The 21080-nt window shown below is 39.5% G+C and overlaps 1 protein-coding gene across 1 annotated transcript in view; it reads left to right on the plus strand.

Moving 5' to 3' along the window:
* PKP4 (plakophilin 4) overlaps positions 1 to 21080 on the plus strand; it is a 298901-nt gene that overhangs the window by 245888 nt on the left and 31933 nt on the right. The window contains exons 10-11 of the mRNA XM_012555266.2: positions 4892 to 5024; positions 6114 to 6327. Of these exons, the coding sequence (XP_012410720.1) occupies positions 4892 to 5024; positions 6114 to 6327 (347 nt within the window). The remainder of the gene's footprint in view (positions 1 to 4891; positions 5025 to 6113; positions 6328 to 21080) is intronic.

Raw genomic sequence — 21080 nt, forward strand, 5'->3', positions numbered from 1 at the left:
GTCTTTGAGCACATCTATAATAACCATTTTAAAGTCCTCCTACTAATTCCAACATCTAGATTGTCTCTGGGTCCATTGCTGTTGGTTTCCTTTTTCTTCAGTTCTCTCAGCTTGAGAAATGCCGAGCATGTTCTTCCCTTTTGGTTTTCTATCTACAGGTGTTTGCACATGTCATTATAATACTCTACTTTGTCTTCTAGAGCCACCCTTTGAAATCTGCTCAGCTCTTTTATTTCATCATTTCTTCCTTTCACTTTAGCTACTCAACATTCAAGAGCAAGTGTCAGTCTTTTCTGACAGCCATTTTATCTTTTCTTTCTTTCCTGTCTTTTTAGTAACCTGTTGCTTTCTTTATGTGTGATGTCCTTGATGTCGTTCCACAACTCGTTTGGTCAGTCAGTAGTGTTCAGCGCATCAAATCTATTCTTGAGATAGTCTCTGACTTCAGGTGGGATATACTCAAGTCCGTATTTTGGTTCTCGTGGACTTGTTCTCATTTTCTTCAGTTTCAACTTGAACTTGCATACAAGCAATTGATGGTCTGTTCCGCAGTTGGCTCCTGGCCTTGTTCTAACTGATGGTATTGAGCTTTTCTATCATCTCTGTCCACAGACGTAGCTGATTTGATTCCTTTGTATTCCATCTGGCGAGGTCCATGTGTATAGTTACCGTTTATGTTGGAGAAAAAGGGCATTTGCAAAGAAGAAGTCATTGATCTTGGAAAATTCTATCATGCGATCTCCAGCATCGTTTCTATCACCAAGGCCATATTTCCCAACTGTCAGTCCTTTATTTCCAACTTTTGCATTCCAATCACCAGTAATTATCAGTGCATCCTGATTGCATGTTTGATCAATTTCAGACTGCAGAAGTTGGTAAAAATCTTCAGTTTCTTATCTTTGGCATTCGTGGTTGGTGTGTAAATTTAAATAATAGTTGTATTAACTAGTCTTCCTTGTAGGTGTATGGATATTATCCTATCACTGACAGTGTTGTACTTCAGGATAGATCTGGAAATGTTCTTTTTGACGATGAGTCGCAGTGCCATTCGTCTTCAAATTGTCATTCCCAGCATAGTAGAACATATGATTGTCTGATTCAAAATGGCCAGTGCCAGTCCATTTCAGCTCACTAATGCCTAGGATATTGATGTTTATGTGTTCCATTTCAGTTTTGATTACTTCCAGTTTTCCTAGATTCATACTTCGTACATTCCACGTTTCTTTTATTAATGGATGTTTGCAGCTGTTTCTTCTCATTTTGAGTCATACTGCCTCAGCAAATGAAGGTCCCAAAAGCTTGACTGCATCTACATCTTTAAGGTCGGCTCTACACCCTGGTGGCATAGTAGTTAAGAGTTCGGCTGCTAACCAAAAAGTCAGCAGTTCAAACCCCCCAGCCACTCTTTGGAAACCCTATGGGGCAGTTCTGCTCTGTCCTATAGGGTCACTGTGAGTTGAAACTGACTCGACAGCACCTAACAATAACAACTACTTTAAGGAGGCAGCTCTTCCCTAGTCATATTTTGAGTGCCTTCCAACCTGAGGGGCTCATCTTCTGGCATTATATCAGACAGTGTTCTGCTACTATTCATAATGTTTTCACTGGCTAATTCTTTTCAGAAATAGTCCACTGGGTCTTTCTTCCTAGTCTGTCTTAGTCTGGAAGCTCCGCTGAAACCTGTCCACCATGGGTGACCCTGCTGGTGTTTGAATACCAGTGGCATAGCTTCCAGCATCACAGCAACACACAAGCCCCCACACTAAGTCAAACTGACAGACATCTGGGAGGTGGACCACATAGGCTTCTGTAATCCCCTCTACATAGCTGCCTCCTTTGCGGTACCCTGCCCTACAATTTCCAAAGAGTTCAGCATCCTCAAATTGCAGTCTGTCCCGCCTCAGCTCACTGAGTCTATCATGTCCTGCTTGAGCTCAGCTCCCTGTACTGGAAAGTGCTCCCAGGCAGAAGGCCAGGTGAACGTGTGCCACCTTGGGTGTTTCCTTCCTCTCAAAGATTACATTCTTGTGTTGCCTGTTGCCCAGTGCCTGCGAACAGTTTCCTCATGCATTTCGTCCAGTTTTATAGTTTTTTATGGTGGGAAGGCAACTTCACTACCAATTACTGTATTGTGACTGGAAACAGAAATCTGGGCTTAGATTTTAATGAAGCATATCCTGGCAGGCCTTGATGCCATCCAGCCAGCCCATAAATTGATAGCAGTATTTCCAGGGGAAGTTTCTGCTGTTAACTTAAATCAAAGTTGGAGTTGATGCCAACCAAGCCTAACTACCTGTCCCCAGCTGGAGCCCACCTTTTGCTTTTTCAGGCCCTCATGGCACCCAGAGTTGTCAGAAGATCTTGACCATCACTGTGCCATTTAAAGGGGACAAAAATGTATATTTGTAATGTTAGTGAGTCATCAAGGAAAAGTTAAATCACACTGTTAATTATAGCATAGAATTGCTTAATAGGTTTTAGACCAATTTTCATCAGAAGTGGTGAACATGGTTTCAGTGCATAAAAGGAAAACTATTCCAAAGAATGCCCCTATTTAGAATAGTTCATTTCTCAGGAATGGTGAAAATTAATAAAACATCTGTATTATATCAGCATTTTTTGAATATTTTAATACCCATCATCACATTTAATCATCGCAACCAACCTGTGAAGAAGGTAGAAATGATAGTTTTATTGTTTCTGTTTTACAGATGGGGAAACTGGAGCTCCAGATAATTAACTCATTTTCAAAATCACATAATGATTGGCAAAGCTAAGACTTAAAGCCAGGCAATCTAACTCCAAATCCTGTGCTTTTACTGCTGTGTTATTTTGCTTGGCAATTGCTGTATTCTTAATGTTTGTTAATGATTTTATCATCCAGCTTGTTCCGCAAGCCAGAAGCCTCAATCTCACCCTTGACTTCAGTTTCTATAAGATCAACTGGCTACTATGCAAAGAATGGATTTTGGAGCAGGAGTGATATTCAAGGCTGAGAGAACATAGATGAAGCTATTAGGGTGATCCAGTAAGATTGAGTACATGGAGAGATTTGGTTTATATTAAATATTTTTGAGATAACCAGGAAAGCTTGCTGATGGATTGGATGAGGAGGATAAGAGAAAGAGAGAAATCAGGATGACTATTTTGTTTCAAGGAACTCTTTGGACTACAGTGTGAATAGTTTGCCTGCCACCTGACTTTTCTGATTCTAGTACATTCTCTACTTAGCCACTGGAGTTATCTTCTCAAATAAATGTGGTCATTTTAACACTTTCTCATTTTCCTGCTTCAAAACGTCCTTTAGCTTTCTATTCTTTGTATGTAGGAATAACATAAATGACCTGGGTTTCACTAACCTCCACTGCTGAATTACTAATCCCGAAGTCCTTATCTCTGCCTAATGATATTTAATAGTTTCTGTTTCATGGGACAACAGTAAAGGTAAATGAGGCAATGCATGGAAAGCTCTTGACACAATGCCTGATGTGGAGTAATCTCAATAAACAGTAACTCCTCTGAGCTTGACATCCAAGACCCTGTATATACAACCATGTCTATTCAGTGTTTGTATCCATAGCACATAGTCTGGAGCCTAATAAAGATTCATTAAATATTAGCTTGAATGGGTGGTACGCACGTGCGTGTGCAGGTATATAATGACCTGTCCTTTTGCAGTGGACAAGAAAGTTAATATCTGAAGCCTTCCCAGACCAAGAAAAACTCAGGGACTTTAAAAACAGAGTTTACTCAGCATTAATTCATTTTTTGATTAACGGTTAACTTTATCCTGTAATCAAGGTTTACAAATTTGTTGTTTTTGCACCATTTTCTAAGAAACTGGTCTTCACATCATATAAGCACAAATTTACATTTAACAAAGATTCCAAACAGTGGGCCAGTCTAATTAAATCATAAAATTCTGACATGCAGATGTGACCTGAAAAAAAGTCTATATACACAGTATGATTGTATACTCTTTATACAAGAAATGGTATATCATAGTGGTTGAGGACACAGCCTCTGAAGGCAGACTGCTTGAGTTCAAATTTTGCTCTGCATTCATTAGCCCTATTACTTTAGGAAAGTTATTAAACCTCTCTGCCTAAACTTTCAATCTATAAGGTTGCTGTAAGAATAAATGAATTATGTAATACACATAAAGCTGAAACAGTGTCTGGCACAGAATAGGTGCTCATGAAATATTCAGTGCTATTTAGTAATAATCCAATTTAATAATTAAAATTCTATACACTTATTATGTGCACATGCTTGCACATATATGTAGAAAAAAGACCAGTGGGAAAAGTCAACTGGTTTTCTCTGGATGTAGGATTACTGGTAAAATGTATCTTTCTTTCTTTTAATTTTCTGTGTTTCTTTGTCTCATGATAAAGAGCAACGATAAAGTTATGTTTTTCAAAAATCATAGGACACATAATATTTGAGATTTCTAGGCTGATGCCAGCTCTGTCCATTCCTACCACCCCTTCTTTCTGTCTCCTCAGGCATGACATCTCACTTAGCCAAAGTGCATTTGTTTACCTGTGCCTTGCACCTGCAGATTTCTTACATAGGGAGAAAGGCATAAAAATAGAGTCAGGAGGAGGAAAACTAGGATGGAGAAGTTACTCATATTAAGAATTTCCTTTGTTCCCCTGAATCTCTTTCTGTGCATCTGTGCATCATGATTTCTTTAAGATCATAAGCATCTGGGACTCTACATATGTTCATCACGGAAAAAAATCATATATGTTTTTATATATATGGATATTTATAACTTCCAATTTTTATCTCAGCTGAGCTGTTTTTCCTGTGACAAATGTTTTGTTCAGTGTAGTCAATTAAAACCTGGAGCCTTCCTTTTTGAAGCCGTGTTTTTCTTGTCCAGGGAGTTTGCCTGGCGTGATCCTGAGCTGCCTGAGGTCATTCACATGCTGCAGCACCAGTTCCCCTCGGTGCAGGCAAACGCAGCGGCCTACCTGCAACACCTGTGCTTTGGTGACAACAAAGTGAAGATGGAGGTACGGGACCCAGCACCTGGATGACTCGGGAGACAGTGCCTTCTCACTTAGCAGCCGTGTACTTAAGAAAGTACCAGATGCAATGCATGAGGTTTTTTAAGGAGATGTTTTGATACCAGATACTCTTTTACTTCTTAGCTATGTGTTTCAGTATTTCTCAGGGAAAACTAGAATGAGTATATTTTTTGGAGGGCGTTTAGCATTTTCAAATCATGTGTCTACTTCATTAGCTTATTTATAAAACGTGAAACAAAAATCAATTTAACCTGCATTTTCAATGGATTTTTGAAAAATCTATTAGATAAAAATTACAGAATGCATTTAACTAGAGAGCTCATGTATTTTATGAGGTTCTGGTCAAGACTGGTGCCCACATACAATTTAGTAAAGTTATAGGGGATTTATAACCATAACTAACATAAAACGTATAAGAATTTTTTTTTCAGATTTTTTTTTTTTTTTTTTTGGCATTGATAGAAACACAGTGAGTCATTGGTTATTGACTGGTGTTTAAAACATCCAGTTTCTTTCTTTTAATGTCTTAAACCTTTTTATCCCTGCAGTGTCATATTGAACTGTTTTTATCAATTTAATATGTAAAACACCATACCCATAAAGATAAATGCAGTTTATAAGCCCAGAAATAATCAATAATGTACTAATGAATTGACAAGTGGAAGAAAATTTAGAGTAGCCTAGAAGATCAATTCTAGAAATTAAATGACCTTGGTCAAAAAGTCTTCCATATATTGCCGCTGAGCCTGCATATAGCTTTGTTACGTTTGCGTAGTTGTTCGTTGCACTCCTGGCATGAAAGCATAATCCCGCATTGTGTTCAGAGGGTGCTACCTGCATGTGGGCATTCATCCACTGAGGTCTCCTGCTTTTAAGCCATGAACTCAGGAAAGGAGCATCATCTTGGAGTGTCTTCTCAAATTTATAAAAGATGCGTTATTTAAAATTTTAAAATGACCTTTTGAAATGATCTGCAGTTATCCATTTCCCCTGATCTTCCCGTAACAGCCTTTTGTTTGATCCCTGATTAATCACCTAACAAGTAAGCCTGACATCTAATATTTTTCATTCTAGGTGTGTAGGTTAGGGGGAATCAAGCATCTGGTTGACCTTTTGGACCACAGAGTTTTGGAAGTTCAGAAGAATGCTTGTGGTGCTCTCCGAAACCTTGTTTTTGGCAAGTCTACAGATGAAAATAAAATAGCAATGAAGAATGTTGGTGGGATACCTGCCTTGTTGCGACTATTGAGAAAATCTATTGATGCAGAAGTAAGGGAGCTTGTTACAGGTAGGTATAGCATGTCATCTTGTTCTGGAGGAACTGTTGAAAACAATCTAGAATGTACCCTTGGATACTGGCATTGTCAGGGAGTGGCAGTTGCTAGGTATAGATGATGCTGGTAACTGTAATGAAGGCTGAGTATGATTTAATCTAATGATTCAGAAAGCGCTTAGAGTGCTACAATCATCTCTATCAGGATAAGTTACTGTGTTTCATTAATGTGTAAGTATCAGCTATCAGAGATGTCTTATTCATGGAGGGCTGAATAAGTCATCTTCTATTATGTATTCTGTAGTAAATCAACTTGTTTTAAATAGACTGGCTCTTCTTTATTATGAAAATAAAATGTGCTTAATGAATTGGCTACCCTCTACTTTAGTTCAGCCAGTATCTGAGTGCCTGTTTGTATTCCCAGACATTTTCCTTAGGCAGTGTCAATACAAAGATGAATAAAACCCAGGCCCTCCCTTAAATAGCACTCAGGCTAGGGAGGAACGCAAGTGGTCTGTGAATTCCTGTGGCAAGCGCTGTGATTCAGCAAGTGTTGACTTGGGAGCACAGAGGATGGGGAGGGAGGTCCCCTGGTCCACAAGAAACCAAAGCTGTCCTAAAGGATGTGGAAGCATTGGTCAAGTAAGCAGGGGAGAGATTTCTAATCCCAAGCAGAGGCTCAGAGCCAGCATGGCATGTGCGGTAGGGCTCTGAGCAGGGAAGAGGGAGGGCTGTTAGGGCATAAAACTTACTGGAGGGAAACAGAGCTGGAGAGAGATGCAGTCCTGGTTTAGGGAACTTTTATGAAGAACTTAATTGTGTCCCACATGCAATAGAGTGTCGTTGCAGTGCATGACATGGCCAGTTTGGGCTTTTAAATGCATTCTTCCAGCGGTAAGCAGGATAGATGGTTGACTTGCAGGGGACAGGCCTAGTGTCTGGGGCGTATAACGAGGTCAGTATTCTAGAGATAACAGCTTGAACTGTGTCAATGATAGAAGGAGGGGTCAGAGCTGGTGAAAAGGGAACACATTAGAGAAATACGGCATGATGATCAGATGTGGGGAGTGAGAGACAGGAGGAACCAAGGGATGCCTTGTCTTGAGAGACAAGTAATGCCAGCTGGGTTCTGAGTACTTGAGGTTGAGATGAAAGAACGATTCCACAGGAGGGTGAATTAATGACAGCGTTACTTGTAATAGAGAATTAGGGGGAAAAAATCTAAGTATTCATTGGCAGAAGAATGGTTAAATAAATTTCAGCACATTCACACAGTGAAACCATATGATACAGATATATGTGGAGAGAGAGAGATGTTAAAATCAGTGCGTTAGAGCTAAATATAGCAACATAGAATAATCTCAAAAAACATTTGCGGAATGGTAGGTGCGGCATAATACCATTTGTTTAAAGTTTATAAATAAGCAGGTTGAGACTATGAATTATTTAGGGGTACATGCACCTGCAATAAAGTTAGATATTTTAATTAAAATGATGAAAGATAGATTCAGAATAGTGGTTACCTCTGAAGGGACTGGGGATTGGGATTGGGACGCGTAATCTGCCTCTATTCCTTTAAAGAGAAATCTGAAACAAATAAAGCAAAATTTCAATATTTGGCAAAGTTGCATGGTGGATACCTGGGTGTTTGTTTTATATTTGCTTTGTAATTTTTTTGTGCTTGAAATATTTAATTTGAAGTTTTTTAAACATTTCTGTGAATTAATCCCATTCCCCAGTGGCTTCCACTGTGAAATTAGAGCAGTTGGTTCTGTCAGATATAATTCAGTAACATTTGAAAAGTAGCAGAACTATTGTAAATGTAATATTTAAAGGAAAATCAGCTTTCTCATAAGGTATTAAAAAATACAGCATTAATATTATCCTGTATGCTAAATAAGGTGCAAAATTTAAGTACTAAAAATAGAGTAGACTTTACAAATAACGTTAAAACTCTGGAATAGACTGTCTGCCTTAATGTATTTTGAAAATTGATGCCATAATACTTCTAAATTACATCCAAGTTAAAGCTCCATCATATTGATTCATTAATATATACTCCCTCTTTCTAAATAGGTTTTGAGGCACCTCACTCTCACACCAAAAGATAAATTATTTAAGTATGTATACGTACATACGTGTATGGACGTACGTATTAATTCAATGAAAATTAAAACAAGCTAAATAGAGTTAAGAAAAAAGACGGATGCAGATATGTCCATCCTAGAAGTCAGCACAGTTACTTGTTTACATCCATGGTAATTTACCCTAAGCTCCCTGGTATCAAAGGCCTTGAGGAGACAAAGTTATTTACAGTATATGAGTGCTTTCTTTGTTTGACATTCTTGTCCCCTCACTTTGAACTTACTGTGTAATATCCTAACATCTCCTCACATTAACACACTGTTCAGCCAATAAAGCCGCAGATTGCTGTGCATCACTCCCCCAAGGAGGAATCAGCAGTGATCCAGCAACAACCTGATGTTAGAAGCACACCTTCTACTCAAGTTCGATTTTCTTTTGATTAACTGGCCAGATTTATCATGACTTGGTCCTTAATCCTTTGAGTAATGTGCCGATTTCTTCTGTTCTTCTCACGGTAGGAATAAGTCTCTTCTGGATTTTTGTTACTGAGATTTTTCCTTGAGAGAAACTGTTCTGGTTTTTTCCTGAAATGGCCTCAAGGAATTTGCAAGATTTATTGACAGTAGGAAGAAAAGTGCGTGGACATTAGGCGATTTCTTTTTCATTTGAAAGTGTTTCAGATTCAAGTAGAGCCAGAGTTTACTATTAAGAACACTTCCATACTAATTTACCTGGAGCATACCCTAGGTGTGAGTGCTCTTTTAGTTGCTTTCTTCCATATTTTATCGCTTCTGTGTGAGGACAGTGCTAGTTGCTGAGAACACAAGGTGTTTTAGGATATAGACCTGGCCTTAAAGGGAGGATGTGAGTGTTTCCTAATTCAAAAAGAGCTATTTCGTTAATAGATGGTATTGCTTCCCATGTAAAACTAGGAACAATCTCTGATGTTTCATTTTTGGAAACATCTGCTAGCAGCTTTTAGGCTTTAAGAAGAATTTTTTGGCCATACTTGTATGGTAGGGGAAATTAAGACTTGCTTTATAGCTATATATTTTTACTCCTAATAATTATTCTGATATGTGGATTGATCGTTTATGAGATGTTCTCTTCAAAAGTAGTGTTTGCTTTGAAATGGGAGCGGTCAGTGTGTAAACACTTCACTAAGTTGCCATATGTTAAGGAGATGGATCATAGGACTGCCAAAGTGAGTTTTCAGCTCTGAAAGTCTGTGTTGGCCCGAGTTTGATTTGTACATAAACATTGTCTAGCTAATATGAAACTACCAAATCATAATATAAATCTAGCGTAGTTGGCTTCTGACTGTGTGTGTGTATGTGTGTGTGTGTGTGTGTGTGTGTGTGTGTGTGTTGTTATGTATACATATATTTGTCGGCCAAGATTTACGGAAACACCAAAATTATTTATTCAGATTTCTCAGTCCTAAAATTTAATGGTACCAGCATTCGCTGATGTTCCTAATATTTTAAGAATGACTGATATGTTATAAACTGTGAAAAACATCAGGAGGTCCTTGAGCTGTTCTTTGGTTAACTCTTCCTCAAGTCAGATACTCAAAAACTGTCATTCAATTGTAGAATCTCAGGGTTAGAGGAGACCTCAAAATTCATTTTGCCCAATCCAGCTCCCCAATGCATGAATCCCTGCACAACTTCCATACAAAGTAGTTGCATCACGTGTTTAAACCCAAAGGAACAGGGAGCTCATTACTTCATGGGGTAAAGGCTTAGCAGCAGGGTTATCCAGAAAGCAGCAAGAAAACAGTTGGCATGACATGAAAAGCAAGAAAGATAAACCCTCAGGAGCTCATTTTGCCTAAGGATGGTATTACAAGAGAAGAGCAGTTCAGCCCTAGATCCAGCCTCTGGGACCCCCTCCTAGCCAGGAAAGCATGCCCAGGCTGAACCATCCTCATTAAAGCACATCTCCAAAGATGGGCAGCAGGGTGCTATGTGCCCTCATCACCCAGCATTCCTTGTCAGCTGCCCATCTCTTATAATACCCTTTGAAAACATTTTCCTTCCAAATTTCAGAGCTCAATCAGTGTCTAACCGTAAGTACTGGGCTTTACCAGGTTTACGCAATGCTTGTTCTTTGTAGGCGTGGCCTAAGAGTTCTTCGGTGAAGATTATAGTCAGCTTAGGATCATGAAATGTTAAAGCACAATGAACTATCGTTTTCAAAATATTTTATAATTTAAAAAAATTTCTATTCCCTGGAAGCTAGGTACTCTATTATTCTTAATATTAAGCAGTTCAACCCAGTTATTAATCCAGAGTCTTTATTTTCTAGTCCTTTTGTTTCAATTTGACAATTTTAACTATACTTACTTGAAGAAATTTTAGCTATTCTTTTTAGAAAAGATGCCTCGCCTTTGCTTTAAGTGTTTTCTTCATTCTGTTGAACATTTTCCAGGTTGAAGCCTAATGAGCTTTTGTTTTGGTAGCTGATATATGTGGGTGCTTAGGATTTTTTTTTTTTTTTTTTTTTTTTAATTCCAAAGGTGTTTTTTGCCTTTATTGTGCTTAAACTTAAAAACTGGGTAGAGTATGATTACTGCCAAGTTGGGTTATAAAATAAATGTTTGTGAGGCCACAAACTATGGATGGAAAGTAGGAACATCTTGTCACTAAAAAAGATATGTTGAACTCATTTGCTTAAAATAATTAAATAGTGTTTCTAAGCTAGGAAATGAGAGTTTCATGTTACTGAGCATCCTGAAAGCATAATTTTAAAAAATTATAGAAATTGAAGATATTGCGCAGAATTTCAGGGCCTGCCTTCTAACGCACCAGATGTCTCCAAACCATCACACTTCTAGTACCCTCAATTAACACTGGTGTGAAATACCAAAAAGTAGCCTTTATTCTTTAATAATAATAGACTTTGTTCAAATAACTGCTATAGTCACAATCCTTCCAGTTTAGCAAGTGATTATTCATCCATATGGCGAAGTAAAATATTTCCACACTGTTTATTTTGAAATTTTTGTATGCCAGCAATGGATTCCAGACACTATATAGAACATGAAATTAGGCATATTCCCTGTCTAGTCATTAGTTCCATATTTCCAATTAGACAATAAATTACTGAGAAAACGATAGTTGTGCACTAAGGAGGGGTAGGTGGGCCAGGATAAAGCTTAGCAAAACAGCAGAATATTCTGGCAAGAATCGATCTTAGATATTATGAAGAGCAGGAACTTGGTGGGCATGCATTCAGCCCTGGACTATATGTGCCATTACAGGATGAAGTAATATACTAAACATACCCCTCTGGCGTCATTAATATGCCTCACAAACAGGCTTTTCTGGACCACTAGAGTTGTCAGGAGCAGCATGGATAGTTTTCAGAAATCTAGCAGCTCTCCTCCCAGTTCCCAGCCCAGTCAGTAAGGAGCCTTATCACTTGGTGCACTTTATAAAACCATAACCTCAGACATAGTCTCTTTTCATTCTCACTGTCTCATTTACTGAACATTTCAAACCATAAAAATTGGTAATGACAAAAAAAGCTTTCACTGGTTATAAGACAAATGGTTTATTTTAAATGTACTGATCGTTAACTCATAGTCACAGAACTTTGAACTGGAAAGGGCATTAAGAAACCTCCTTTTGTGCCCCTCATATTACACATGAGAAACTGGGAACCAGAGTGTTGACCGGGGAAGTCTCGAGGCCAGTATCCTAACATGAGACAGGAGTTCTTCCTTTCCTGCCCCTGCCTCTGTCCCACCCTGGCCCTTCCACCCATCACCAGGGAATGCTAAACAGAAAGAGAATCTGGAGTGCAAATGCCCACTTTCAAATGTCATTTCCATGCGTGTGTGTGTGTGTGTGTGTGTGTGTGTGTGTGTTTACCACCAAAAAGGAGAAAGGGGAGGGGGACCTACAATATCCTTTACTCTCTCAATTTCACCAGGAAGTATAGTGAATATCCTTGAACTTTGCCACTAGCCTAGTCAGATCAAACTGATGATCAGGTATAATCATAAAGCTTCAGTTTGCTTAGAAAACATGTGAAATGAGTTTTAGTTTTGCGAGTATTTCGAGATTAATAGTATCGAGTGTGAAAAGATTCAACTTTATAAGTGGACTGACCTTATATCTTGAGGTGTTTACTTCTGAATGCCGAGCAAAACAAGGCAGTCAAGTGGGGAGACGGTGAGGAGACCATGTACAGAACTCGGTAGTCCATCACTTGTAATGGAATATTGGGGCATATGAAGAAAACCTAAAAAGAAGATGCCTAGGAGACCTTGGGCCAGGTCCCTCAAACACTCTGCAGTTCCTGTATCTGTCTGATTTCCCATGGCTTGAGATTGCTGGGCACTTTTACCTTTAAGCTTCTGCTGGTACCAGGTAACTAGGTTGAAGACAGTGCAGTTACAAGTGAATAAGTGCATTCCTGGAACATGCAAAAGCTGGCTGTGACTATATAACTTCAGTGACTTTTTCTCAGGTAAATTTCTATGATAGGGTAAATGGCCTAATTCTGTGTCAGAGGCTGAAGTAACCTGAAGAACAACAAGGGTAGTGTAGCCGCTGCCCACACTGCCATCCTCTGCCCCTCTTCATGGAGATTTGCTCAGAAGGATTCTCTGAGGATTTCCTTTTATGCAGCCTGTTCCCTTTTCCAAGTGCTCCTCTAACAAAAGGAACCAATGTTTCCATTCCTTGCAGGCGATTCCCAGTCAACATTTCTGAATTGTAAGCTTACTTATTTTCTGTGGAAATGCCTTTCCAGGGAATTCAGGATTATGTGACTAATTATGTCATTAATCCTCTCAACATAGCCATGAAGATTTAGAATTACCTAGAATAAAGAAAAATATGTTGAAATGCAAATGTGATTCTGTAAATGACTCTCTAGAAATTGATAGTTCTTTTCACAGATTCTGTGATCCACCTTCTTTGTTCCTAAAAAATCACAGAACACCACTCTAACCCTTATGTTATCTAAAGACACTGAAGATCTGTCACTCGTATCGACTAGGTATAAGCTTAAACAGCAGGAGTGAAACCCTTCTCATTGAGTGTGTAGGCTGGGGCCCAGGCCTTCAGTTCCACACAGCCCCCTGCTGGGCAGCTTTCTTCCTTCAGTTACCGCAGCCCTCACTTCTGCTGAAACCAGAGATGGGAACCACTTTGACTGAGGCTGGGCCTGAGCGAACTTCTTCCTTGCCTGAGATAGATTAAGCAGGATCCTGGTGATCTGCTTTCAGAAGGTCACAGCCTTGAAAATTCTATGAAGCAATTCTGCTCTGCACACATGGGTCACCATGAGTCAGAATCGACTCAACGGCAACTAACAATAACAACAAATGTGCAAGAAACCTCAGGGAGCACCTAGGTGAACAAGGCCAGGACAGGCCTCCCTGCAGGAACTAGCCCACTGCTGTCCGCCATCTAGGAGGCCAGCCAGCCGCCAGCAGGGGATGCAGCAGCAGGGGCAGGAAGAAAACCAGGCCTGTAGGCCAGAAACAAGACTGCACGTATACCTGCACTGGAGTCACTGCACACGTGTCAGGAGGCTCTGCTGAGATGGTTGCATCTTATGACCCTGGGAATGACTGTGCACCACCCTTACTGTCTTCCTCAGAATTTATCTAGAGAAAGGCCTTTCTTTAAATGAAGGCAGTACTTTTCTCCCACTCTCATAATAATTGCTATCCTACTATCAGAGTTCCACTTCAGTTTTATATTAGGTTCACGGCATTCCAGTCCTGGCAGAAGGCTTGAAGCAGACATTTTTATTACACTGCTCTCTTCCCACTACCCCTTAACTTCCTCATTTCTGTTAACAACGCCGTATTTTCACACACATGCCAGTTGGCTCAGCTTTGGTGCCTCCCTCTGCTTGCATTAGACTCCAAATTCTCATCACAAGCACTCCCCCTTTCCTCTTTGCCTTCCCATCTGCTCCTAACTCCTTCAGGTCCTCGTCACTTCCCTCCTACACTACTGTCCTGGTCTGTCAAACTGGCCACCATCTCTGGGACCGTACCTGTCCCTGCATTTCAAGCTTCCCTACCTGCTGATCAAATCTGCAGTCGCTGTCTCCCACTTCCAGGCCAGCCCTGACCTTCAGCCTCCCCAACTCCTGCCCTTCCCTTAGGGCTACAGTCCATGTGGAAGGGCTTGCTCCCTACCCAACCTGCTTCTCCCTGGTCTTTGCTCTTCACACTCCAATCCTACCGAACAGAAGTTCCATGCTCTGAAACAAGTGTAGAGGGAGGTAGCATGGTGTCGTGGAGTAAGTGTGGTCCTTCGAGCCAGATCAACTTGTTTGCTTCCAGCACTGTGGCCCCAGGCAAATGATTTCTCCAAGTACCAATGTCCTGTTATAAACAGTACCTGCTTTTTGGTGTTTTTGTGAGGATGTATATGGAATGCCTGGCACATGATACATGTGAGCCATGATTATTGCTCTTCTTACTCTTGAGACACTTTGTCATAGCTGCCTTGTATTGTAACTATTTGTGATAAGCCTTCCTAAGAGCAGAGGACTCACCTGTCTGTCTTTCTTAGAGTCGTCTGGCATAAAATGAACAAGTGTCTACATCAGTGTTATCCAATAGAACTGTGATGTGAGCCACATATGTAATTCTAAATTTTCTAGCAGCCACATGAAAAAAGGAACAGTTGAAATTTATTTTAGTATTATTTTATTTAAATCAGTATATATCCAAAATAGCTTTTCATATTGTCATCGATATGAAAATTGTTGAGAGGTTTTACTTGATTTTTTTTTTTTTTTTTGGTACCACATCTTTGTAATCCAGTGTATGTTTTATATTTATAGCACATCTCAGTTTGGTCTAGCCATATTTCAAGTGCTAGTCCACATGTGGCTGATGGTTGCTATATTGGACAGCGAAGCTCTAGACTGTGCTTGGGTGTACGTAATGTGTATCTAAAAGGTTCGAGGTGCAGAGCTGTAACCTTGGTTGGAGGTGATAGCAGGGATGCAAGTGGCCACATAGTGACAGGATGTGATAGCCCTAGCATCTTGATAATGTTGTCTTTCCAACAAAAAGCCACAAAAGTTAATAAAAATCCTACTGAGGGTAAGAGGAGAACTTCAGGGGCAACTGCAAAGAGGAGAAATGGAGGTGGGTTTTTGCTAGATCCTGCATGTTCCAGCCAGAGACTGCTTAGGTAATAACAATGGCAGGATGTGCTAGGAGCAGGCAGGGACCCTAGGCTCAGAAGCCCACTTTCCTACCTTACTATCAACAGACTGTGGTTTTATGAGATGCACATACACCCTGGCCCTTGTATGTAATCTGCAGCCTTGATGTTTGTTTTATATTTTCACTATTAATCAAATATTTCTACCCCCACTTACCAAGAATGCTTGCAGGGTGGGTATATACACGACACCAGCCTGTTCCAGAGAGCCCATAGATGCAGAATTACCAGGATGGGATCACTGTATATACCCGGGCAGTGCTTCTGATGCCAGAGAGCTGAAGCATGGTCATGACAGCTGGCTTGTGCTGTTGCTTGTTCTGCACCAGAAACTCTGGGGCCAAGACCTCGTTATCTGTTGTCTTGCTTAATACCCTTCACATGCCTAAGGCTTGGGTAGTTTTATTTATCCCATGGATATCTTCTGAAAGAACGTGACTGAACTATGAACATCAAGGACAGACACTGAGAATAAAGCTAACTCATAAAAGAAAATGCCAGGGACATGTTCAGTGGTGACATTTGTAATGCACCGGTACTTTTTGGCTATTTTTTTTCCTTTTTGCAATGCTCACACATACTCCTTTTTTGATAATTAGGGAAACAGAGCATAAATTGAATGCTATATAAAAATGAAAGGAAAGCAATTGTGTATTTATGCTGTGTATGTTTTTGCTTATGTTGTGCATTTCTGCTGCCAGAGAAATCGCGTTTTCCAAATGTAGTTTGGTTGGTTATAATGTCCTTTAATAAATACATTTTCAAATAGTTGCTATTATTTAATTAATCAGTAAAATCAGCTTCTAATTTGGCTATAAAATTATCAGTTGGCCATTAGAATAGCTGTAAAGCTAGTTTTAAACATGAGCTCTTGCAGAATTCTGCAGCACAGGATTTATGTGAAATGGTATTTTAGTTACTTTAGTCATTCTTCTTAGAGAAAATGAACTTTAATCTCTCATGGCAGTATTTCATTGTAATTACCAGTTACTTATAATTATGTGTACTTTTTTTTCTGTGACAGAGAGTAAGCAGTGTTTTCTATAATAATATGCATGGAATTCCCTAACATTGTCTAAATTACTTTGTATATATATACGTTTTGTGTGTGTGTGTGTTTTAGGTGAAAGTTAACAGAGCAAATTAGTTTCACATTCAATCATTTATACACAAAGTTTTCCATGATGTTGGTTGCAATCCCTACAATGTGTCAGCACTCTCCCCATTTCTACCCTGAGTTCCGCATTTCCGTTCATCCAGTTTTCCTGCCCCTTCCTGCCTTCTCATCTTTGCTTTTGGGCAAATCTTGCCCTTTTGGTCTTGTATAGTTGATTATTCTAAGGAGCACTTTCCTAACGGATGTTATTGTTTATTTTATATGCCTGTCTGTTATTTGGAGCCCTGGTGGCACAGTGGTTAAGAGCTGCTGTGGGCTACAGTAGCTAACTAAAAGATGGGCATTTTGAATCCACCACGCCACTCCTTGGACACTCTATGGGGCAGTTCTACTCTGTCCTATAAGGTCGCTATGAGTCAGAATCGACTCAACAGCAGCGAGGTTTTTTTTGGTCTGTTAGTTGGCTGAAAGGTGATCTCCAGGAGAGGCTTCAGATCCAAAATAGAAGGATATCTTAGGGCTATACTCTCAGAGGTCCCTCCAGTCTCTGTCAGACCAGTAAGTCTGGTCTTTTTTATGAATTTGGATTTTGTTCTGCATTTTTCTCCCACTCTGTCTGGTACCCTCTATTGTGATCCTGGTCAGAGTGGTCAGTAGCAGTAGCCAGTCACCATCTAGTTCTTCTGATCTAGTGAAGGCTGTGGTTCATGTGGGCCATTAATCCTTTGGACTAATTGCTTCTTTGGTCTTTGGTTTTCTTCACTCTGCTTTGCTTCAGACAGGAAAAGACCAGTAGATGTATCTTAGATGGTCACTCACAAGCTTTTAAGACCCCAGATGCTACTTACCAAAGTAGGATGTAGAACATTGACTTTATGAGCTATCTTATGCCAATTGACTTAGATGTCTCCCAAGACTATAGTCCCCCACCCTCAAGCCCAGTAACTCAGTCCTGCAAAGTGTTTGGTTATGTCTAAGAAGTGTCCCTGACCGTGTTCCCTGTGTGCTCCATTATATATGTGACTGTACATGCAGCACATATGAATATGTGTGTAGAAATATCCACAACTTAGTCTATATACGCACGTGGGTGTACTCCCATACGCCCTCCCAGACACATTCAGTATACATATCTTCCTATATATCCACTTGTAAATTGTTTGGTTTTACTGCTGTTGCATGGTTATATATGTTGTAGTATTTAGCATAGTTGCCTTTTATTCTTATGTATCTCTCAATGTCTTTCTTTGCCTTGGTCATGTTGTGTTGACTTCCCCCATATTGTGTATTGCCTTTCCCTTCACCAAAGTTAAGAATGTTACTTTCTGTGTGTAACTTTTTTTTTTTTAACTTTTTATAATAATGGTCTCATACAATATTTGTCCTTTCGTGATTGACTTATTTCACTCAGCATAATGACCTCCAGATTTATCCATGTTGTGAAATGTGCAGATTCATCATTATTCTTTATCATTGCCTACTATTCCATTGTGCGTATGTACCACAGTTTTTTTATCCATTCGTTCATTGATGGACATTTAGGTCGTTTCCGTCTTTTTGCTATTGTGAATAATGCTGCAGTGAACGTGCATGTGTATATGTTTATTCTTGTCACAGCTTCTATTTCTCTAGGATATATATCTAGGAGTGAGATTGCTAGATCATATGGTATTTCTGTTTCGAGCTTTTTAAGGAAGTGCCATACCGTTTTCCAAAGTGATTGTACCATTTTGCATTCCCACCAGCAGTGCATAAGTGTTCTAGTTTCTACAGCCTCACCAGCATTGTTTCCAGATTTTTGGATCAGTACAATTCTTGCCAGGGTGAAATGGTATCTCATTGTAGTTTTGATTTGCATCTCTCTAATGGCTAATTATTGTGAGCACCTCTTCATATGTTTGTTAGCTGCCTGAGTGTCTTCTTTGGTGAAGTGTCTGTTCATGTCCTTTGCCTATTTCTTAATTGGATTGTCTTTTTGTTGTTGAGGTGTCAAAGTTTCCTATAAATTTTAGAGGTTAAACCCTTTTCAGGTGTCATAGACAAAAATTTTTCCCAGTCTCTAGGTTCTCTTTTTACTCTTGGAGAAGTCTTTTGATGAGCATAAGTGTTTAATTTTTAGGAGATCCCAGTTACCTAGTTTATCTTCTGCTATTTGTGCATTTTTAGTTATGTTTGCTATTCTCTTAATGCCGTATATTAGAGCCCCTAGCATTGTCCCTATTTTTTCTTCCAGGGTCTTTATAGTTTTTTGTTTTACATTTAAGTCTTTGATCCATTTTGAGTTAGTTTTTGTTTACGGTGTGAGGTATGGATCCTGTTTCATTTTTCTGCAGATGGATGTCCAGTTTTGCCAGCACTGTTTTTTTTTAATTGTGCTTTAAGTGAAAGTTTACAGCTCAAGTTAGTTTCTCATACAAAAATTTATGCGCACATTATTATGTGACCCTAGTTGCTCTCTCTGTAACGTGACAGCACACTCCTCCTTTCCACCCCGGATTTGCCATGTCCATTCAACCAGCTCCTGTCCCTTTCTGTCTTCTCATCTCTCTTCTGGACAGGAGCTGCCCATTTAGTCTCATGTATCTACTTGAACTAAGAAGCACACTCTTTAGGAGTATCATTTTATATCTTATAGTCCAGTCTAATCTTTGTCTGAAGAGTTGACTTTGGGAATGGATTTAGTTCTGGATTAACAGAGAGTCCGGGGGCCATGTCTTCCAGGGTCCTCCAATCTCAGTCAGACCATTAAGTCTGGTCTTTTTACTAGAATTTGAGTTCTGTACCCCACTTTTCTCCTGCTCCATGAGGGACTCTCTCTTGTGTTCTGTGTCAGGGCAGTCATTGGTGGTAGCTGGGCACGATCTAGTTCTTCTGGTCTCAGCCTGATGAAGTCTCTGGTTTATGTGGCCCTTTCTGTCTCTTGGGCTGATAATTTCCTTGTGTCTTTGGTGTTCTTCATTCTCCTTTGCTCCAGGTGGGGTGGGACCAATTAATGCATCCTAGATGGACACCCGCTAGCCTTTAAGACCCCACATGCCAGTCACCAAAGTGGGATGCAGAGCATTTTCTTAATAAACTTTATTATGCCAGTTGACCTAGATGTCCCCTGAAACCATGGTCCCCAGACCTCCGCCCCTGTTACTGTGTCCCTCAAAGTGTTTGGTTGTGTTCAGGAAACTTCTTAGCTTTTGGTTTAGGTCAGTTGGCCAGCACCATTTTTTAAAGAGATTTTCTCTTCCCCATTTAAAGGACTTCAACCATTTGTCGAAGATCAGCTGTCCAAAGGTAGATGTATTTATTTCTGGGTTCTCAACTCTGTTCCATTGGTCTATGTGTCGTTGTACCAGTACCAGGCTGTTTTGACTGCCATGGTCGTATAGTAAGTTCTGAGATCCGGGAGTGTGAGACATCCTATTTTGTTCTTCTTCAGTAAGGCTTTACTTATTCGGTGCCTCGTCCCTTTACACATAAAGTTCATAATTAGTGTTTCCACCTAATTAAAGAATGTTTTTGGCATTTGGATCAGGATTGCAATTGCATTTGTAGATCACTTTAGGTAGTATTGACATTTTCTGATTGTTAAGTCTTCCTATCCGTGAGCATGATATGGTTTTCCATTTATGTAGATCTCTTTTGGTTCTTGCAGTAGGGTTTTGTAATTTTCTTTATATAAGTCTTTTACATCCCTAGTTAGATTTATTCCTAAGTATTTTATCTTTTAGGGGATATTGCGAATATTCCTGTTTTTCCTCTTAGAGTTCTCTTTATTAGTATAGAGAAATCCAGCTGATTTTTGTATGTTGATCTTGTACCCTGCCACTTTACTGAATCCTTCTATTACTTCCAATAGTTTCCTTGTGTTATCTCTGGGATTTTCTATATATAAGATCATATCATCTGCGAATAGGAATAGTTTTACTTCTTCCTTACCAACTTGGATGTCCTTTATTTCCCTTTCTTGCTTTGTTGCTCCAGCTAGGACTTCCAGTACAATATTGAATAAGAGTGGTGATAAAGGACATCCTGGCCTGGTTCCTGTTCTCAAAGGAAATGTTTTCAGTCTCTCTCCATTGAGAAAAATGTTGGCTGTTGGTTTTTTATATATGCCTTTAATTATGTATATGTATACTCTTAGTCCTCACAAAAAATAGCTAATTGCTTTAAATTAAATAAACTTGAAACTTCCTAAACCACATTATAGTTTATTTTTTAACTTTCTTTTTAGGAGCCAGGAGATAATGGAGTGTCCTGCTAAATATTTTTGAAGCACGTTTTGCATTAGGATGTCAGTGCTGGAGGTTTATCAGATTGGTGGAGAGTGCTAATCCTCTGGCTCTCCATTTTTTCATCAGTCT

The sequence above is a fragment of the Trichechus manatus genome, unplaced genomic scaffold, assembly GCF_000243295.1.
Source record: "Trichechus manatus latirostris isolate Lorelei unplaced genomic scaffold, TriManLat1.0 scaffold00036, whole genome shotgun sequence".
Classification (NCBI taxonomy): Eukaryota; Metazoa; Chordata; class Mammalia; order Sirenia; family Trichechidae; genus Trichechus; species Trichechus manatus.